The sequence below is a fragment of the Grammomys surdaster genome, unplaced genomic scaffold (assembly GCF_004785775.1).
Source record: "Grammomys surdaster isolate TR1022 unplaced genomic scaffold, NIH_TR_1.0 125951, whole genome shotgun sequence".
Taxonomy (NCBI): domain Eukaryota; kingdom Metazoa; phylum Chordata; class Mammalia; order Rodentia; family Muridae; genus Grammomys; species Grammomys surdaster.
The window spans coordinates 2936735-2957239 of record NW_021620772.1 but is presented as its reverse complement, the minus strand read 5'-3'; the positions used below and the strand labels follow the sequence as shown (position 1 = coordinate 2957239).

General features: G+C 40.1%; 1 protein-coding gene across 1 annotated transcript in view; it reads left to right on the top strand.

Moving 5' to 3' along the window:
- Nucleotides 1-20505, top strand: part of Frem1 (FRAS1 related extracellular matrix 1) — a 148672-nt gene that overhangs the window by 121425 nt on the left and 6742 nt on the right. Inside the window, exons 28-35 of the mRNA XM_028753636.1 lie at nucleotides 1530-1659; nucleotides 4046-4118; nucleotides 9494-9643; nucleotides 11464-11687; nucleotides 12279-12326; nucleotides 12615-12779; nucleotides 12980-13108; nucleotides 13558-13673. Of these exons, the coding sequence (XP_028609469.1) occupies nucleotides 1530-1659; nucleotides 4046-4118; nucleotides 9494-9643; nucleotides 11464-11687; nucleotides 12279-12326; nucleotides 12615-12779; nucleotides 12980-13108; nucleotides 13558-13673 (1035 nt within the window). The remainder of the gene's footprint in view (nucleotides 1-1529; nucleotides 1660-4045; nucleotides 4119-9493; nucleotides 9644-11463; nucleotides 11688-12278; nucleotides 12327-12614; nucleotides 12780-12979; nucleotides 13109-13557; nucleotides 13674-20505) is intronic.

Sequence of the window (20505 nt, the reverse complement as noted above, 5' to 3'; positions counted from 1 at the left end):
AATCTGTCTGCATATATCTATTTCACAATTTATTCTGTTGTCTTCTCCCTGAATCACTTTTTTGTTTTCTTGTTTACCTGAATCCTTTGGGAATTCTTTGAAACTTGTCATTTCTATTTGCATTTGGATTGACTGTATTAGCTATCATTTTATTACACTTTAAGCATAGTAATATTTTTAATCTCCTATTCTATTTTTTGCTGGACTTAAATTCTGTTGCATCAAATACCAATGAGTGAACCAATATTTCTTAACATAATAATCCATTTCATGTCATTTTTATAATATCAAGCATGCAGTAACAATGTTTCATAACTACTGAATAAACGTGTATGTGTACAACATGCATATTTTATTATGGGCTCCTGTAGTAAGTCTATGCTGTGGTGTCAGTCCCCCTAGACCATTATCCTTAGGCAAACCAATACTAATGGATTTATTTTGTTGGTGAACTTTGTATAATGTGATAGTGACCTGTGACCTCTACAAGGATGATAAACTAGTTGTTGAACCTTTCTGATCTTAGTCTTTCTACGTTCTTTAGATTACAGCCATTAAATATGACAATTTCCATCAAATGTCAGATTTATTCATGGTGTATCAGAACTATTTATGAATCATATTCAGCTGTATATACAGTTGGTCCTCTGTGTCATAGGAGTTTTGTAGCTATAATCAATCAAAATTCAAAATTATTTATCACAGAGTTATGTCATGCTGAATGCACAGACCCTCTTTCTTGTCATTAACCTCTAAACAATATAGTAAATCAGCTACTTACACAGGATCTACACAGTATTTGGTATTGTCCGTCATCTGGGGATGAAGTCATACATACAGAAGGATGTGTGCAGGCTACATGCTATGTTCATGCTGTACACAGGCTGTGTGTCATATCCACACTGTATGCTACATACAGGCTCTATGAGGTTTGAATGTCTGCACATGCCAGCATCAGCAGTGGTCCCACTTTTCTGTGGACACTTAAGGATGATCAGGCTTGTACCCAAGCTGCACATTATTGTGTCTCTTTCCCATGCACAGAAAGAGGAACAGGAGTTAGGAACGAAGCACATAGATGCTTTAACTCCTAAGCATAGCCTGGGGATAACTTTTCATTAAAGTGAACCCAGGTTCAGAGATCTTCCTAAAATGAATAGAGTCTTGAGCTTCCTGCCTGCTGACTTCTTTCCCTTTACACTCAAATTTGAACCTCTACTTAGCCCTAACAACTAACTGTGGGGTTTGGAAATTTTTTTAATCTTATTTCATTTATGAAATAGAATTTAGAACATCTTCTCTGTTCTCTCACAAGGTCATTATAATGATCAAATAGGAAATAAGTTCATTTCTGTCATTGGCATGGATTAACCAAACTGCCGTTGGATAGAACTCAGTGCTCAGTCTCTCAGCTATCTGACCATACCAAGGGACATTCTCATTCTCATGGGTACCTAACGATGTTTCTCTCTCTCTCTCTCTCTCTCTCTCTCTCTCTCTCTCTCTCTCTCTCTCTCTCTCATTCACAGCTTGGAGATAAAATGGTCTTATATTGAATGGACCCAGACTGAATATGAGGTCTGTGAGAATGTGGGCTTATTGCCCTTGAAAGTTACCAGAAGGGGCTATTCCATGGACTCAGCCTTTGTGGGTATAGAGGTAACAACTCTAAAATGCAAATTGTCAAGATAGAACTTAATGTTTCTGGTAGCACCTTTGATGATCTTCTTAGAAAAATCCAGAAACTGCAAACTGCGGGGGGTGGGGGGTAGGGTCACTATATGCCAGAGAGTCCAAGTATACAACAGCTTTGTCCCCTAGTCTTTCAGTGACTTCCTAGACAATATTTAAAATCCACTGGTTTTGGTTTTGAAATCTGGCTGTTTCTACACATTCTTTTAGCTTTCAAGTTTGATTTCAAAGAATGAAATATCTAACTTAATGAATCTGTCTTAAATTTCACCTTGTGCGGTGTATTTAGCTCCTATGAGATACCTAAAGCAGTCACCATCTGTGAATGAAATAGGATCACTTTCTACTCCTCAATGGATAAGGCGAAACAGGAGACATAAGCCTATCTTGAGATGTATCCACATCATGCAGAAGTAGAAGGGCACTTTGGGACAGTCACCTGAAGTGTAGAGTCCTCACATGGACAGGATTTGCTCTCCTTTCCGTGGGTTGGAGCACAACCCGAGGCTTGTAGAGTTGAAGGTGTTTTCAAAGTCATTGCAACATCAGCTCTTCCAGAAAGTGGGCTTGTAGCGCTAGCTTATGTGCTTTGATGAGGAACAAAAGAGACTCTTAATGTGATAAGTCTCTGGGTGAGGTTGCATCTCTGTTAGCAGAAGTTATATTTAGTTAAAATTGCCTCCAAACCCCATGGACCTAAACCTAAGCACATCTAGACTCAGTGCTTATCTTTCTAGTGGATATAGGTATCTGTCTCGTGGACTTGCAGGTGTTTTATCATCAAGGTAGAAAAGTTGACATTTCCCATAACTCCAGGGAATGACTATGGGAGAGAAGAGAATTAGCCTGGTATGGCTTTGTTAACAATCCCCTGGTCCTTCACAGAAAGTGCTATATATTTGAGTGAAGCATTTAGGTCTACATTACCACTCACCTTGACATGTAGAAAGAACATATATGGAACTTTAGTCTACATAAAAAGTTGTATGATCTTGACAGCTAAGTGTGCAGACCTTCACAAAGTATAATGCCTGAGGCTTTGGGACTGCTTGATAGAGGGTATATATAACCTGCCATCTTACATAAGATCTTATGGGCTACTTGACTGAGACGAGAGAGATAGCATATTTTGCCCCGCACTGTTTGTCCTCCTTGAATTGTGTCCCTTCACCAGATCTGTCTCTCCAAACACCTTGCCTCAGACACGCTTTTCCCACCTAGTATTCTGTAAACTCGGTGGTGGTAAATACTAGGTAATTGCATATGCAAGAACCATGCAGACAAATGTAACTTCCAGCATATGGTGGATGCAGGTGTACAATGGGCTGCCTTTTTCCAGCAAAAGCTGGTTCAGGGGGAGCCTTGGCACTGAACACCAAAGACAAAGAGCAAATGGAAGCCTAAGAGGTAATCCCTTCTTCAGCAAGACACTTCTAGACAGAATCATTAACCTATTAGCATCTTGGCTGGAAATAGAGACAATGTCAGAGACCACAGGAATAGATGGGCATTTCAGAGCTTCAAGTTGCGCCTTCTGTTCCTTTCATCATCTTGCCCATCTTCAACATCTTAAATATGTGCAAAATTCACAACTACCTGGGATCTCACTCAATGACCCTTTAGAAGCCCACCACAGACTTTTTTTTTTTTTTTTTAGCAGACACATAAGCTCTCCTTACGTGTATAAGACCATGACTTTGGATGCCTCTTTGGATTTTAGACCTGGATCAGGGACTCAATAGAGCAGCCCATAATCTAGTTAGACTAGGGCAATTTTCCCTCTGTACAGCTTTTATAACAAGGACTCTAGAACTGTGGGTCCTGGGTGTGGATTGCCTGTGCATAGCTGCTTACCAGGTCCATCAGCCCCACAAAGCTGGTGCAAAGTGATGGGTCCATCAAAGCAGGGAAACAATGCTCTGGATCTTGTTTGGTTAGTCTGGCCTGAGGGACCTCTGTGTCCTGGAGCTTGCAGGAGGTCCTCAGAGCTGGCTGATGATGCACAGGCTCTCTGGGCTTCCTTCCCCTCTTCTGTCTCTATTTTATGACCAAGAGAGAAGATGAAATAAGATGGCACTTGTAACAAACAGAACAACAAGGCTGTAAACTTTATTCTAATATTTCAATAACTGGATAGTTTAAAAAGAGAAATGATCGCTAACTTAAGGGGAAAAAAAGCATACCACAGAGCCTGGACCCAAAATGGTTTATTATACTTTTAAAAACCTTACCTAACATTAAAAACAGATTTGAGACCATGAATTTAGTCTGGTATGAGGGTCAGGAGAGTAAACGTTTCTCTAATGTAGAACATTTACTTTTGTTTCTGAATGACTTTTTCTTTCCTACTAAGGTTAACCAAGTGTCAGCTATAGTTGGAAAAGATTTTACCGTCTCTCCATCCAAACTGCTTCAATTTGACCCAGGTACGTTTTGTATTTATGGTTTGTTTCATGTTCCATAAGCAATCTGGAGATTGCTGAGAACACAGGATATTATGCAATTTCAGCCAACTAGAGGATCGTCAGAAGCCATACCACCCCTTTCCCAACAGACGAGTTGGCCCGAAGTTCTGCTCTTACATGCAGTCTTCTTATAAGTGAATATTTATTTAAACTGAGAAAAAAGATCATAGCAAATGATAAACATAAAAATATCAAAGTAAATATTCAAAATGATCCAGAAAGATCAAATAATTTAAACATTATTATAATATAATGTTGATTTAATTATCCACATATGTTTGGTAGGAATTTTTCAAATGTTATGAGTCTACAGATTGCTAAAAGGAGTTTCTAAATGATTTCTTTTGAAATAAGTTGTCACAATAGGCTTCAATGCAAATAATTATTGCATTGAATAGTATTTACTTTGATTTAAATCTGTGGAAAATTTTGCTAGGTACCAAAAAGTAAAATAAAAAGTGTGGTTTCTTCTCCTGAAGTTGTTCTACTGTATCCAATATATAGACATGAAAATATTTGCCAACAGAACTTTGGAATCCAGAGTGAAAGCCATTGTTTTGGGTAAAGAAACTGCTGGAAGACTTCCAAGGGAAGGCAATGTTCTAGTGGGCAGGAGGAGGAGGAGAAGGAGGAAGAGGAGGAAGGCTGAGGCACTTATTTCTGGGAAAGTTTGTCTTAAAGCCAGGAGACTGGACACTGCCCTTCAAGGCTTTCCTATGGGTGGGGTTATCTGTGTCCTTGTTTTTCATGGCTCTCCCTCCTTCCCTATGGTCTGCAATGGACCTGGATCACTCACCTAAGAACAAATGGAAAAATGCTGGAGAAGTGGCCAGGGCTTGCAGCTTTGTACTGCAAAGGTGTTCTGTGCCTTGACAATGTCCTGCCCAGTGTAAACTCACTGAAATGACTGAGTGTCATCACCATCCCCAAACTGATGATCTTAGTGTTAGGGGACGAATGTCTTTATGCTTTTCACAATAAGAAGCATAACATATGAAAATTATACTGTTTTTCTATAACAGAGTGTCACAAACTAGGTGGTTTTTAAGCATAGACATTGCCTTGCAGTTTCAGAGGCTGTTCAGTCCTAGACTGATGTGTAGGTCTGTGAAGGAGAAGCTCTCTTGTCTCTTTCTTTTGTGCCTTTTGAGGTTTGCTGGTGATCTTTGGTGGTCCTGGCTCCAGCTCTGTCTCCTTGGTCTTTGTCTTCACCTTCACATGGTGCTCTCCCTATAGATAGATTCTCCCTCATCATAAGGACCCAAATGAGCTTAAGTTAAGGATCTACCCTGTTCCACTATGATATCATGCTAACTCATGACCATGCAATCACCCCATTTATAAATAAGGTCACATGGTGAGGTCCTGGCAGGTAGGAAGCTCATGATATAAGCTGTGGGGGATACAATTCAGTCTATAACAATGAGCCTTAAAGTTGACATGCAACAGCTCAGGTATTCTTGTTAGCCTCTTTCCCGTGTTGTTTAGCTTTCTAACATGGATGAGTGGGTTTTCTAGGCTGACTGCATCATAGCTGTTCTGTATTCAAGGTTTATCCTCAGGCTTCTGAAGGTTCTTTTGTCCTCTGCTCTACCATGAAAGGGTTAATGTTCCTTTTTGTCCTCGTGCTTTAAAGGATTCGTTTGAAAGTCAGTCATTTTTGCCATATGCCCTTTTTATTACCCATGGCTGTTTGTTGCAAGCTAGGTTTTCAGCAGCCCACCAGGCGCTCTGTTTGGTTTTAGAGGAGTTGGGATGTATCACACTAGGGGAGACTCAGAAATTTATCTGTTGGAGATTCCACCTCATAAGATAAATGCCCGTTTGTTTTGAAGGGTCTACATGCTGTTTTGATAGCTACTAATGACTTCTGGGGCCCCCAAATGGTCTCGGGATTTTAAGGACTGTTTATACATTGAGAAATAATATAAGCATATTTTATACATTTTTTTAAGAAACCACACGCTTGGCTGCCCATGACTTTGGAATTTATTAAGCCAGAAATAATTTCATATCATGAAGCTTTACTTTAGAGAATTAAAAAAAAAATCCTCCACATCCACAGGTCCTATAAATGTTTACATACTTTCATATTGTAAACCCTTGCCTCGTTTAGATGTCCCCACCTCCACCCTATCACTTTTGCCGGGAGCAATCTATTCATTTCTCTGGAAATATCAGCCTCCCTGATACCAGAGAAACAGAATGGATCATCCACTACCTGGGTTACTGTGGGACTGAAGAGCTCTTACTGGGGAGGGATGAAGGCTCACCTGTAGCGCTTTACCAAACTTTGCAAACAGGAATCCTAAGAAAGCATTTAGCTGCTCTGACCTGAAGTGCTTGAGTACCTGTGCAAATACTGTAAGGAGAAGGAGTGTTTTCCTTTAAAATGTGTCCCTGAAAGATTTGATGTATTATTAATCAAATCTTCATCGTTCTGAAAAGTCAAAATGTTTTCCAAAGGAACAGCTCTCTAATTTGGCATTTACTGAAAAATATTGAGAAAATGTCTCTCAACAGAGAAATCTGCTTTGTAGGAAAATATCCAGGAACTCATTTTCTCTATAAAATGGGTGTGTTTTTATGACAGGACACCTCTACTGCACTCCAGTATCTTTTGTTTTCTGGAAATAGGGGAAGGGGTGGATCAAGCCTCCTGGAAACCCAGATATAGCTCAGGGAGTTAAGGGACACTTTGCACCTGGAAAGTGGGGACCAAATAACAGCAATGAAAATCCCATTCAAGATCTCGTTAACCTGAGATGGTGACCCCACACCTGGGAGACTTGAAACCAAGTTGAAATGTAGGTCAGCAACTCGGAAGCTCTTGAAAGAACTCAGAGAAGATCTCTTTCAACTCTTTGGTTTTGGTCCATAAGATCCAGCAACAACTTCAAAGGCCTTTTTGTTTTGTTTGTTTGTTTAAATGTGATACGATCATTTTTCTGAAATAAATTTTCAAATAGGAGGACAACTGTTTGAGATGTGGAAGTATGTCTCTGTATATTGGATTTTTATTTAAATTGTACTTAACCTTATGATGCTTGGTGGTCAGCACAGTTCTCTGAATATTAAGCTGTCTTCCTTGCCTACCTCACTTCCTTTCTACAGCTGCCTCTCAGGTCCTAGAGTCTCTGGGTACCCAGTCTTCACACAGACATGCTCAACTTCAGTTTGCTAAAGTGTTTGCTTTCAGAATGTCAGCGATGTCTTCCCTCATTAACCATTGTCTAAATCCTGAATCTGACCACCTGGTGTCCAGGGTTCTCTGTAGTATAGCTACAGAATCTACCTGCAACCTGTGGTGTCTTTTCCACAGATACAACACCCTCATTCAGATGATCTATTTACCACTCCCCTGACCCAAACCTCAACTTTGCTAACTTCCTTAGATTACTTCTCATTTCTTCCCTCCAAATCAGTGTATGTGGATTCTACAGGCATCTAGCACACACTAGTGTATTCTGTATATTTTGTTAGCTAATCACACATAGCTTTTAATAGTTACTTGGCTTTCTGGTATATAAGAAGAAGAGCTAAAGAATCCACCAAGTCAACCAAGCACAAACCAAAAAAATAATCAGAAAAGCCATTCTGTCTGTACTGACTGAGAACCCTCTGCTTTTCTTGTCATTATATGGGACAAGGTGTTACAAAGTGTTCATTATATTGCGATTATAAACATTCTAGAGATGGTCTAAATTTTACAGGAGAATTGCATAGGGTATATATGCAAGGGACTTAAGCAACTGCTGCAGATGTTGGCATTACGTGAGAGTCCTGGGACCAATCCTCCTGGGTACCCCAAGACAATTTGTTTTGTCTCCTCCAAAAAGCTTCAAATTCCTTTTGGTTAGAAGTCAGCTTATGCTGCATGTCTGGTGTTCTCCATAGCTTCTAATGCGAAGGTAAGCACTTAGAGATAAAACATACATTTTGGTGGACCTACTCATCCACCTGTGACATGGAAATTGATTAATATCTTATATTAGATAGTTCAACTTCTGATTTTGCAAAGACTGTAAAATCAGAAAAATCTGAGACCACAGAAGATGCTGGAATCTTCATAAATCAGGCACCAGCTTGCTTTGTTACCAAAATTATTGCAGATGCCCCAAATTCAGCAACCCGATTCAGAAGTGAACAATTTCAACGTCCCTCTGAATGCTGCAGGGATTCAGGATACGCCGATTCAGCCATAGCATCTCTATGAGACATACTTTCGAGAAGGTGGCTGTCATGTTGATGATGAAGTAGCAGACATGTCAGTATGTAAGCAAAAAAAAAAAAGTCAGTTTTCAGAAGAGAAGGCTGGAAAACAGTTTTTAGCCACTATATAGAGAAAGACTTATGGATATGGAAGGACCAATAGGCAGGGGAGGCAGGACAGACTTCCAAGCTGTGCCCTAGAGCCTAAACTATAAGCTTACTGCCCTTTATCCCCTATCATAGCCTCTGAGTCCACCAAACAGCCTTCAGCTTGCTTAACTCTGTCTTCACCCTCCCTGCTAAGTAAATCCAGGGAGATGTACTACAGTTCTCATCCTAGAAACTACTGAGGATTGGGACTGTTTCAGAAGTATCCTCCAGCCTGGATACTTTGTGACTCGGATTTGCCTTCCATCCTGATGGACCAGATTGGCTGGGATATCATAGCAAATGAAAACTTGTGTTAAGTTCAGAAGAGTGTGTGGAATAAACTCGCTTGTACTCTATGATAGAAACAGAGAAAGGAAATGGAGGCTGGCCCAGCCTATGTGCACAATCCCCAGCCCATACATTCTCACTAGGAGGGTATCCAACTACTGAGCGTTGCATCATCAGAAAACTCAGTCATGGGCTAGAGATCTGGGGTGGGGGATAGCAGCCGATGCAGGCAGCAGTTGGAGTAAATGAATCACTTTAAGGATTCTGTGAGGTGCCTGAAGTACCATCAATAATCACTTCTGTCTGCTGCACCATCTTAAGATTTTTGCAACTCTTAAGATTTTCAGATTGTGGTAACTATTTATTCTTAGGCACAGAGGGGATAGGGTTGGGAGAAAAATTATGTCTGGGATTTTGTCTACTAACCTTTTTTCCTCCCCCTGTGTAATGCAGCTTACTTTTTGTTACAGTGTTTGCATTGAAGGCTGGTCATCATTGTCCGGGAACAAATGTGGTCTTTTTATATTATTTGGGAGAACAGCAGGGTCTCAGTGAGTTGGTGGCAGTACAATAGCTCACTCCGGCTACTGCAGTCTAGCTGTAGACATGTTAATTAATATATTTCTCTGACACCTAGGTGATTGAAATAGCAATTAAAGAGTAATTAAAATGTTTACTTCTTGTAGGAATGTCAACTAAGATGTGGAATATAGCAATTACCTATGACGGATTAGAGGAAGATGATGAGGTCTTTGAAGTAATTCTGAACTCCCCTGTGAATGCGGTTCTTGGCACACAGACAAAAGCAGCAGTGAAAATTTTGGACTCAAAAGGAGGTATTCTTTTGATCCTCGTCTTGAAATCAGGAGCAGTCCTGGCGCCATGGCTGCTGGCTTGCAGCAGCCAACATGCTTGATAACACCTTCAAATCAAAATGCATAATTTCTTGTCAAGAAAGCCGCCTCCACCATGACTCCGGTTTCTTTATTCTGGTTTGTGCTTCATGTGGTTTTTCCTCCCGCTAAGAGCAGTGGCTGCGGCAAAGCAACAAGTCAGTGCCCTGGTTGCTTTTTTTCTAACCATTTGTTGTTCTCACCAAGGGGGAAACAATGTGTTGGTGAGAATCTATGGACAATTATTTTCCCCCTGAGTTTGCAAGGCTGTAATTATCTTCCTCTGTAAAGGAGGGCTCTCAGTGCCTAAAACAGGAGCCCCCACTGTAGTGTGACCAGGAAAAGTCTAAGAAGGGAAGGAATTGGGGGAAAATAGACGTGAAGATGCAGCTGGCTGGGGACTGGGGGCAGCTGGAGAATACTAATGAATGACTTGGTGAGGCAGAGCCAAACGGTTCTGGGAAGAGCCTGCTAGAAAGCAACCTACAAATAAAATGAAAAGCAAAGCCCTTGGCGCTCTGAGGGTTTGTTCTGCCAAAGTCCTTCTGCTTCTGGTTCCTTATCTATGTGACACTTTATGTGTCCAGCGTGACACTCCATTTCAAGCCTTTTTGAAATGCTTGTCCTACCCTGTGATCTGCAGTTTTTTCCTTATCTGTAATCTAGTGTTCCCTCCCTCACCCTATAATAAAAGTGGGTGCCATCTCCTTTGCTCTGTACACCCACATTTCCCTGACATCTCTCATCCCCCCTCTCTCCTCACCGCATGTGCTTCTTTGCAAGCAGGAATGTCCGCTCATATTAAGTGTGGGAAATGAACACACACAAAAATGCCCTGGGCTGGGAACGTAGTTCCATGGCAGAGTGCTTGCTTTGCCCACGAAAGGCTCTGTGCTTGAGTCTCTGTGCTGCTAAAAGTAAAATAAATATCCAGACAGGTTCTTTCAGCAGCTCTTTTTTGTTTTCTTGTTAGTTGAGGTTTTGTAATTGTTCTTTAATTTTTAATCTTTTTTACTTAATTTTTAATCTTCTTTAATTTTTAATCTTATGGTGTGGTGTGGAGGTCAGAGGTCAACCTGTGGGAATCTGTTCTCTCCTATTATGTGGGTTCCCAGGATCAAACTCTGGTAGTCAGGCTTGGTGGTAAGCATCCTCACCTGCTGAGCCCTTTCACTGGCCTCATTTGTTTGGATTTGGTGGGTTGTTTTCTGTGCCTTCCCAGAAATATTGATTGTTGAAGTTTCTAGTAGACGCTCTTAAGATTCACTAGGGTTTTGCCCCTTTAGAATTGATTGCGAAGTTTTTTTTATAGCTGCTATTTGATCACATGCTACCTTTAAACAATTCCAGTTTGTACCTCTAAAAGGCTGGAGGAAAACGGAATCCTTTCAAAGTGTTGGGAATGGGGTGGCACTTGATCAGTGAATAAACCTTTCGTGTTGATGAGTATCACAGGAGGGAAGTGAGCCGGCTTCCTAAGTGTCTGGAATGATTATCAAACCATGACGATGATTTTCCTCTCTGATTTGTGGGATGGATTTCATGACTTTATAATCACCCCGTCCATGTGCAGAAGGATACCGCTGTCCCAGGTGGAAACTGATGAAGAGAGAGGGAGTTTCTGGCAAATGGGAAAAAGGCAACATCTGGTGGGAAATTCATCCGTCTAGGTTTAATGACAAGCTGTTCCAGGGACTGTGTCAATGCCATCGCTTATGTGTTTGTGTAGTATACTGATCGCCTGCCATCTTGCATGCCTCCAGGACGGTGCCATCCTTCAAATTCCTTCAACCAAAGCAAGCACAGCACGTGGGGGAAGGGCCGTTGGCATCCGTTGCCCTCAGGGTCATCCTCACTCACCACTTCGGGTTCTCCTCATCTGGAAAGGCGGCCTTCTCCATCTTTCACCAAAGGAAATGCTCTTCAGGGTTTTGATCTCATAGACCTCTCTCAAAGGAAATTGATGACCCAGGGGAATGGCAAATCAGTAAGGATGGAGATGGAGTGGATGTGTGGGGATGTGTGATAAGTGTCTGAGAGCGAAGAGCTGTTTGGATTCTCATAACGAGTTCTTTGTGGAGTCGTATAGTACCTTTTATGTGCAAATAAAAGGTACTGACCCACTCCACTAATTGTGCCAATTGAAGTGGTAGCTACATTCATTCAGCCATGTGAATCCTGCTTTGGTTCCTTTTATGACCAAGATAGATAGGGAGCAATCAGCAGTCCTAGAACAGAATCGCATTTAAGTGGCTCCTCTGGGTGTGGAAGCTATAACTCCCACAAGGCACACTCTCATATGTGTGTGCATTGCATGCTTGTGTGTACATGTGTGTGTGTTTTCCTGGATCTTTCTGTGCTATAGATGCACTGAAAACTGAAGCCACCTCTTCTGTCCAGCCAGTACAGTGGATTCAGAAATCAGCATACCAGCGAGATGTGATTAGACATGGTTTAAAAAATTCTATTGAACCTAGCATAAAAAACAAAAAACTCATGAAATATTCTTTTTACTAAAACATACTGCTAATTGCTTTTTAAGTCAGCTTTGTACAATATTTTCTTTTGTTGCTTTTAGGTTCTTCCATCCTCTGTTTGTAGAAATGGAACAGACACCATCTACAATGTAAGCACAGAGAACTGTTAAATGTCTTAAGTTCATAGATATTTTCACAGTAGTGATACTACGATATTTTCCTCTTTGTCTATTTATCTGACTTTTTTTTCTGAAAAAGTTTCTTTTAGAAGATTGGGTGATTAAGAAAAATCCTTTTGTTTGTCTCTTTGCTTTGACACTGTCTTTGAAATGCTCATTATATTATTATTGTTGTTGTTGTTATCATTTATTATTAAAAGGTTTGTCCTCTCAGTGCTTATTTTTCTTTCATTGTTTTTGTTTGTTGCTTTCCTCAAGTATCATGGTATAGTTTCCTTGAAACTAGAGGGTGACAGATTCTCAGCTCACAAACGGAAGGACAAAATATCCCTCATTAGTCAGCCACAGAGGACAATCAAGGTGGCAGAGGTGCCTCTAGCTGATAAGGTGGAATCCACAACTGACTCACACTTTCTCAGACAGGTATGGAAATCTTCCTTCCTTCCTGTTTGCCTTCCAGCAAGCTGTTCCCTGGGCCATAAACACACTTCGTTCACAAAATGGACCCCAAGTTTGGGGATAGTTTACTTGACACAGATGCTACCCTGTAGATGAAGACCCAAGGAAGGAAGCTGCTATCAGCTTACATGAAATTAATTCTACTCTGCCATTCTTCTCCACAGGGTCTGCCACCCTTGTTTCCAAAGAACTGTTCTGTGGAATTAAAGGGACTCTTTCATTTTGAAGAAAGCACCCACAGATTGTATCAATGTGATGGGATCTCCTGGAAAGCCTGGAGCCCCCAAACCAAGGTGGGAATGTCTTTTCTTATTATACCTAGAAAGTCATGAGGGAAAAATGGCGCAAAGTGACGTTTTAAGATCCAAAGTATAAAGCCAGGCCGTGGTGGTAGCTGTTTTGAATTCCATCAGAGGCAGGTGGATCTCTGAGTTCCAAGCCAGCCTGGTCTATAGAGTGAGTTCCAGAACAGCCAGAACTACACAGAGAAACCCTGTCTGGGAAAACAACAACAACAACAACAATAAGATCCAAAATATCGTATTAGATCAGTTGATTTTGTTTAATTATCAGAATCTCAGTGGTATATAATTGAACCATTTCTGACTGAGGTGGTCCTTTCAGTGGGAAGTCATTTCTCTCCTAAGATGGGAAATTATAGCTATGGCTGCCTCTGCTCTGCTGAGGCTACCTCCAGATTATCAAGTCCATTCAGGTGTGAACACGCACAACTGTTTTTCAGGGGCTGGAGGACAGAGCCTGCCCAGCTGGATGGCTTCTTCATTCCGGCTACTGTCATATCTTGATCACAAGACAGAAAGGCACCTGGACCACAGCCACCCGAGCTTGCAGAGAACAGTAAGGGACCCTACATCACACACACCTGCCGTTTTTCTTATTTTCATATGGAACTGTAGGCCTGCATAAGTCATTGAATAAGTATTAAATATCTACTGTCCAGCTTTGACTAAGGATCCTAAGGGAAGTTTGTAGTTTGGAGTGGATTTGTGGCTGACAATGATATTTCTGTCTGCTAAGGTCTTTTCTGTTATGGCTGTACTGGTGCCACATTCTTTTCTGTTTCCGTTTATCTCCATCTTTTAAAGAAAAATTTAAAGAACTTAGCACGGTAGGTTCTGATATTTTCTCATGTCTCTTTGTCCCCTCTTCAAATGACAGACATCCGTGCCCATTGATTTTTAAAATATCTGGTAATGAGAGGCCTTGGCATCCAGCCTCTGGCAGTGTAGGAAGCACTGATGCCCATAAAGCCAGGCAAGTAGGACAAAGGCTCATTGGGTAACAGTCAATAAAAGATGACTTGTGGTCAGATAATGACAACAAAATTCATCTGATCAGAAGGAATTTAAAAATGCACATGTTGCAATCCTTGACCAACCTTTTTATTTGATAACCTGGATATTATCCAAACAATGCAATTACACTAATATGCATTCTTGTTGAAATTGAGACTACAGTAATTTCTAGTTTAATATTGATCATATCTTTAATATTGATCTTATCATATTTAAAAGGATGGCCTCATCAAAAGATACCATTAAGAAAATGAAAGGGGAAACCACATTCAGAAAAAGCTGTTCTTACACCACATATCTGATAAAGCTCTAGAATATGAGATAAAGCTCCTATAAATTCATCACAAAAATATAGCTGAAATACGAGCAAATGAGGCTGATGAGGTAGCTCAGCAAGAAAAACCTGATGACTCGTGAAAAGATGGAGAGAACCAACTCCACAGCCTTGTCCTCTGACCCTTACATACATGGAGTAGCATGTGTGTATCAGTGCACACATAGCGTATATGCAACTACCTCAAAATCTTATAAGTGACTTAGGAGCCTCACAAGAAAAAGAGACAGTAGGTTCCGAAGTAATTAAAAAGGATCCTAACATCATTAGAGAAAGTGAGTAAGTGAAAATGAAAACCACTTATACTTATAAATGATTAAAAATCATAAAATTGTAAGACCAGCATTGACAAGGGTAAGGGTAAAGATAATTCTTATGGATTGTTACACATGGCACCACCCAATGGGGTGTCTACCTTGTGGGAATGTCTGACAGTTTTTAATAAAGCTCATTGTTACAAATCCTGTAACTTAGTTATTCTGCACCTAGGTACCTCACCAAGAGATTAAAACATGTGCGAGAAGATACATATAATGAATGATAATGATGAGGGTCATTTTTGTTACTGGTTTTATAAAAGTGTTGGCTATTTTCTCCATCACTGAGATAACACATTTATATACATATGGACTGAACCTCTGAAACTTCCAACACTGTGGGTAAATTATGGATAAATAACATACAGAAGGTATACAGCTTTACACAAGAGAATGCACATTACGTGATTCCGTGTTTATGTGTAGGAGAGTCTAGTCTATGCTGCTTCGATCATAAAGAGTTTCACCATAGATAGTCAGAGAACTAGAAACAACCCCAAGAGTTGTCCACGTAGAAGGGATGGGAAGGGTCTTTGTCTTCGTCTACATAGTTATTAGATGGATGTAATACCTTTGTCAAAATCCACCAAGTTAAATATTTAATCATCTCTTCATTATTTGTAAACTTACCTAGTTGGTTTTTGTTTTGTTTTGTTTCAGTTTTTGAGACAAGTCTCGCTGTGCTGCCCAGGCTAGCCTCTACATCATGGTTCGACTTGCCTGTCTCAGCCTCCTCACCCAGCCTGCCTTTCGTATAGACTTTTTTTTTTTTTTAAGGAAAATAAAGTATTTAAAACCTAGGAAGGTCAACCACATTTTTTCCCACTGGTGTATTTTACATTTTAACTGTAAATAGAGTCATGGCAGAGGTTAATCAGTACTTTTGGGGCGGTTATTGGTAAGTTGGTAATGTCATACAAATCCAGATATTTAGAACTTTTAAAATTAGTATTGATTAACTTTATTTGTTGCCACAATGCTGCATGCTGGAGAATAAATGAGACATTCTTTTACTAAAACAACCAGATAGCCTACATCTATTTGAAGTTCATCCTAGGGCAGTGGTTCTCAGCCTTACTAATGTTTTCAACCCCTAATACAGTTCCTCATATTGTGATGACCTCTAACTATAAAATTATTTTCGTTGCTTCTTCCTAAACTCTAACTTTGCTACAATTATGAATCATAATGTAACTATCTGATCTGCAGATGTTCTTAGGTGACCCCTAAGACAGGGTCATTTGATGCCAAAAGGGGCTTCAACCCTCAGGTTAAGAACCATTGAGCTAGGGCACAGCAGGCTAGGGCGGTTATAGTTTTCTTGCCTTTTGCTCCTTGAGAGATCTGGAGTGTTAACCAAAAAGGTGTCTAGGCTAGCCAAGAGAAGGATGCTTCGATGCTTAGCCAAGAGAAAGGAGAATGTCTCTACTTGCAAAGGGAGGGCAGTAGATGTGCCCAGCAGTGGTGGATATCAGGGTCATAGTGTGGGGATTTCTTGGTAAAATACGGACAAACAAAACTTCCCAACTTTAATCTCGAAAGCAGCTTTATTGGTTCATCTTCCAACTGTGGCTGACTCTCAATGGTTAGAGCTTGACCACTGACTTCAGTCACTTCCTCCCAATGATTCCCAAAGGACGCTAAAGTCTGCCCTCAGCAAGCTTTCAGGGTTAGTTGTAAAGAAAATTAGTTTCTTCCGTTCTGTGGGTGGGGGTTGGGGTGAGGGTGGAGCTTTTTAGGTTTGGCTCTGGAGGCTGGAGGTCAGGTTACGGTTCTTCCTCAGTCACTATCTTAGTTTTTATTTTTTAATTTTTTTAAGGTATGGTCTATCACTGAACCCTGAGGTCACTGATTCAGACTTGCTGGCCAGTGAATGCCCAATACCCACTGGTCTATCTTCCTAGCACTGGGATTAGAGGCATGCTCCACTGTGCCCAGCTTGCTTCTGGGAGTCCAAACTCAGGTTCCTGTGCTTGTATATCCATCACTTTATAGATTGTGCTTCTCCCAAACACTCATGATTACCTTTCCCTTTTCTGTTTGAACATTTATTTGTTCATTTTCATTGTGTTGGAGAGGAAACCCAGAGCTTGATCAGTTATGGCCGTACACTCTACTATCATTGAGCTATACTCCAGACTCTCCTTGGTTGCTAATACTGTGAGAAAATAAAGGAGTCATGCACTGGGAATTGTCTCTGCATCCATACAAAGATCTTGGTGAAAGGTAGCCAGGTGATTTTTATTCCAATATCTATTTATACTATTGGTTCTCAAATCCTGATCTTCTAATGTCTCAGTGTTACAAATCCTTGTTTTAAAATCCTGCCCCTTTAGACTAGCCCTGTTGATGCCTTCCTGTTGATAATCCTGTCAGTCTTCCAATACCTTTAAAGTTTTTTATTGTATTGATACATTTTATTACAGCTGACTTTAACTGGTTAGCAGCCTTCTAGTTACGGGGAGTTCCATCATAATTCTATTAATATTCTCTGGTCTACTCATGATCATCATAAACACAGGCTGAAATTAAAGGTCTGCCTCCTTCCTCATGCATTTAACCTAAGACTTCATCTGCAATTTGGGTTAAGCACCATCACCCTGACCTAGCTAGCCTGACCCAGTTCTGTGCTGCCTCTCCAGTGACACCTTACTTGCATATTATACTCTGTCGTTTATAGAATTCTGTCACAATCCATCACTTCCGTGAGGGAAGCCAGTATCAATACCCACAACTTATAGATTGTAAGACACGTCTAAGGAAGCAAAATCAGTTGTTCATTGTCATCTAATCAAGGAAAGTGAAAGGGCGTTTCTAGTACACTTCCCAAAGAGCTCAAAGCCTAGGGTATTTCTCACTACATATGCACCGATAAGTGTGGCTATTTTAAATTTGTGTTAGGCAAATCTATCACAAGCCTTCAACATCGTGTATTTTAAAGTCTTGTATCACTCTCACAGCAAAGAAATAAAAATTTAAAATTGAATGTGGCTAACCCTTGCAGGGAAAACCGAAAGTGTAATCACGTTTTGAGTTTATAGATTCATGTTTTAACTTTTTGTTCTGGAATAGAGTCTAGACTTTAAAGTAAGTCATACCTTTAAATACTGTTCTGTAGTATTGACCTCACAACCCAATGCCTAACTAATTCCTCATTCATTAGGGAATTGACACCATAGCTCAGTACACTTGTCTTTCATGGCAAGATGCATTTTATGCTGGTAATGTCATAGACTTTCAGGTCATTTCTTTCCCACATCTCCTTCTCATAAAGCTCTATTAAGAAGGTAAATGTTTCTGAATTTAAAAGTCTAGATTTAGCACTTACTAGGTTCATATCTTACTGTAAGTCCAGTTAAGGATTCCTCTGGCTATAAATACAAGTTTCCAGCAGTATCTGTTGATTACATATAGCAGAACGTGATTGACATTTGGAAATACTGTAAAAGGAATACTTTTGTCCTGAAAACTGTTCATCTCCCCTGGTGCTTCAAGGGGGCACATCAGAGTGAGCACAGCTCTCAGATCAAATGTGATCAAAAGCTCTAGAACCACTGCTGTTCTAAGTTCCAAGTTATTTAGTACACTTTTTCTCCAGGAATTGTTTTAGTAACATACTTTAAGAAAGCAACTAACTAGCAATAAAACAAACTCAAGTTGCACATTATTTATTTGCCTTGTTGACTAGGAAACTAAACAGTTTATCAGACACCCTCTTTGATGATATGCTAGGGTGTGTAAGGTCATGTGACATGTCAGGCATCGATAGAAACGTTCATTTTAGTTGACACATTAAGTATTTCATTTGGCTGCATTTGCGTGGTATTGTGAGCATGCATCTGCTTCCCGAAGGACAAGGAGAATGATTTAGATGTACACACTAGTGGAAGTCACTTTTTAAAAGGCCACTGGGATAGTGAAACAAATTATATGATTCCAGGAAGAATATTTGGTGGTAGTAAGACTCCTCTTCAGCACAACTTGTCTCTGAATCCCGACTACTGCTCTGCCATTCGGCATGCTTCAGTCATGCCCAGGGGTCTCCTGCTTCTATCATCCAATACTTTCTGGACCGTTTTTATCGTGTTCACCGGTCTTGTTGGCTTGAAAACGGGTATTTCTCTAGGGATTGTCAATCCTTTTCGTGAAGTTAAAGTTTTGTAACTTGAAGCTCTGCTTTGTCATTAGATATTTTAGTCGATGGCTTTAGATTCCACGGTTAGAATTAGTACACGTACAGACTGTGTTTTGATTGGGCTTGAGGGACCGTTATTTTATACTGTGCTGTTTCCTTGAGTTCCCCACGGTATGTGTCTGATTTTTTTTTTTTTATTTCCAGAGGGTCATTTACAATGCCCGTGTTTCAATGAGAACAGTAAATTGTATGTTATCCCTTGTCCCTAATCAGATTACCCACTCAGCTCAGTTGTTATCTCCCATCTCTGTGCCTCCCCATTGGTGTTTTATTATTTTTCTAACCCAAAGGAGCCAGACTGCTAGATTAGGCATTTCTTGAATTTACATATTGTAATCTCATCTGCTCATTTCCTAAGGCAGTCATTGTACATTTGGTAATTCTATTAGTATAGATCATTATCTATGACGCCATTTCCCTGTCCCACAGGAGAGTCTGCAACCCCTGCTGGCCTGGCCTTAAAGAGTTGCCCTGAAATATCAGTACTCATCCTAAACCTTTTGAAGAAATAGATGTTTGTTTTTATACCCAGAAAAAGTAAAGCTTCTGTTTCTGATCCAGGACTTCGACAGCCTTCACATTTTAGAGTTTTCAGGGTTTTTATTTGTATGTGTTACCTATATATTTCAATTTTACATCTATAAACACACATGTCAATATAGATAGTATCTACCATATTTTATAAGTCTTTGAGCAAAATGAACAGCAATTTTCTTTTTACTCAAAACCGTCATACATATGCCAAAACATTTGTTTTGTGAATTATTGCTTTGATATTTCACCCAGATAAGAAGCAGCTATTTTTCTGCTTTATTTGTTTATTTATTTATTATTATTTTGGCAAGGGGGTAATTCTTGCTTTTTGTAGAGTTAAACAGAAAACTAGAGTTGTATTTAAGCAATTAAAATAAATACATTTTACAAAGTCTGTTTTAAGGACAGTTTCAAAAACTTTCAAGCAAGGGAGAAGCTAAGTATCCAGGAATGAACCTCCTATATTCATCCTGGTGATGACTGTGAGGTTGGCGGTGATAAGTAAGAAAATTATCAGGGAGGCAGGAAATGGACCCCATCTCTCCCATTCTTAGTCCAGCATCTACAGGGATGAGATAGCCCAAGCTATTGAATACAAGCCAAAGATTATGTGTCCCAAGCCCAGAGTGCACAGGACGCCCACACTGGATATGAAATGTCTCTTGTAGCTGCTATGATTGTCAGACATGAGCCAGCAGTAAATAAAGATGTCAAAAACAAGTCATAAAGCCCAAATCCAGCAGCCTGAAGCTCTCCATCAGTCTTACAGACCTCAGGAGGCCTATACAACACTGTTGAATTACAGAACAGCAAAAATTCTGTGTTAGTGGAGGGAAAAATCATTCAGAAACAAATTATAGTTACTATAGATGATAGGTCAGATAAACATATCTAGATTTTGGAAAGACAAGCAAAATGAATGAAGTTTAGCTCAGCAATGGTTTGGCTTTGTGTCGCCATTTTCTTCCCTACTTGTCTTCATGTCAATAAATGT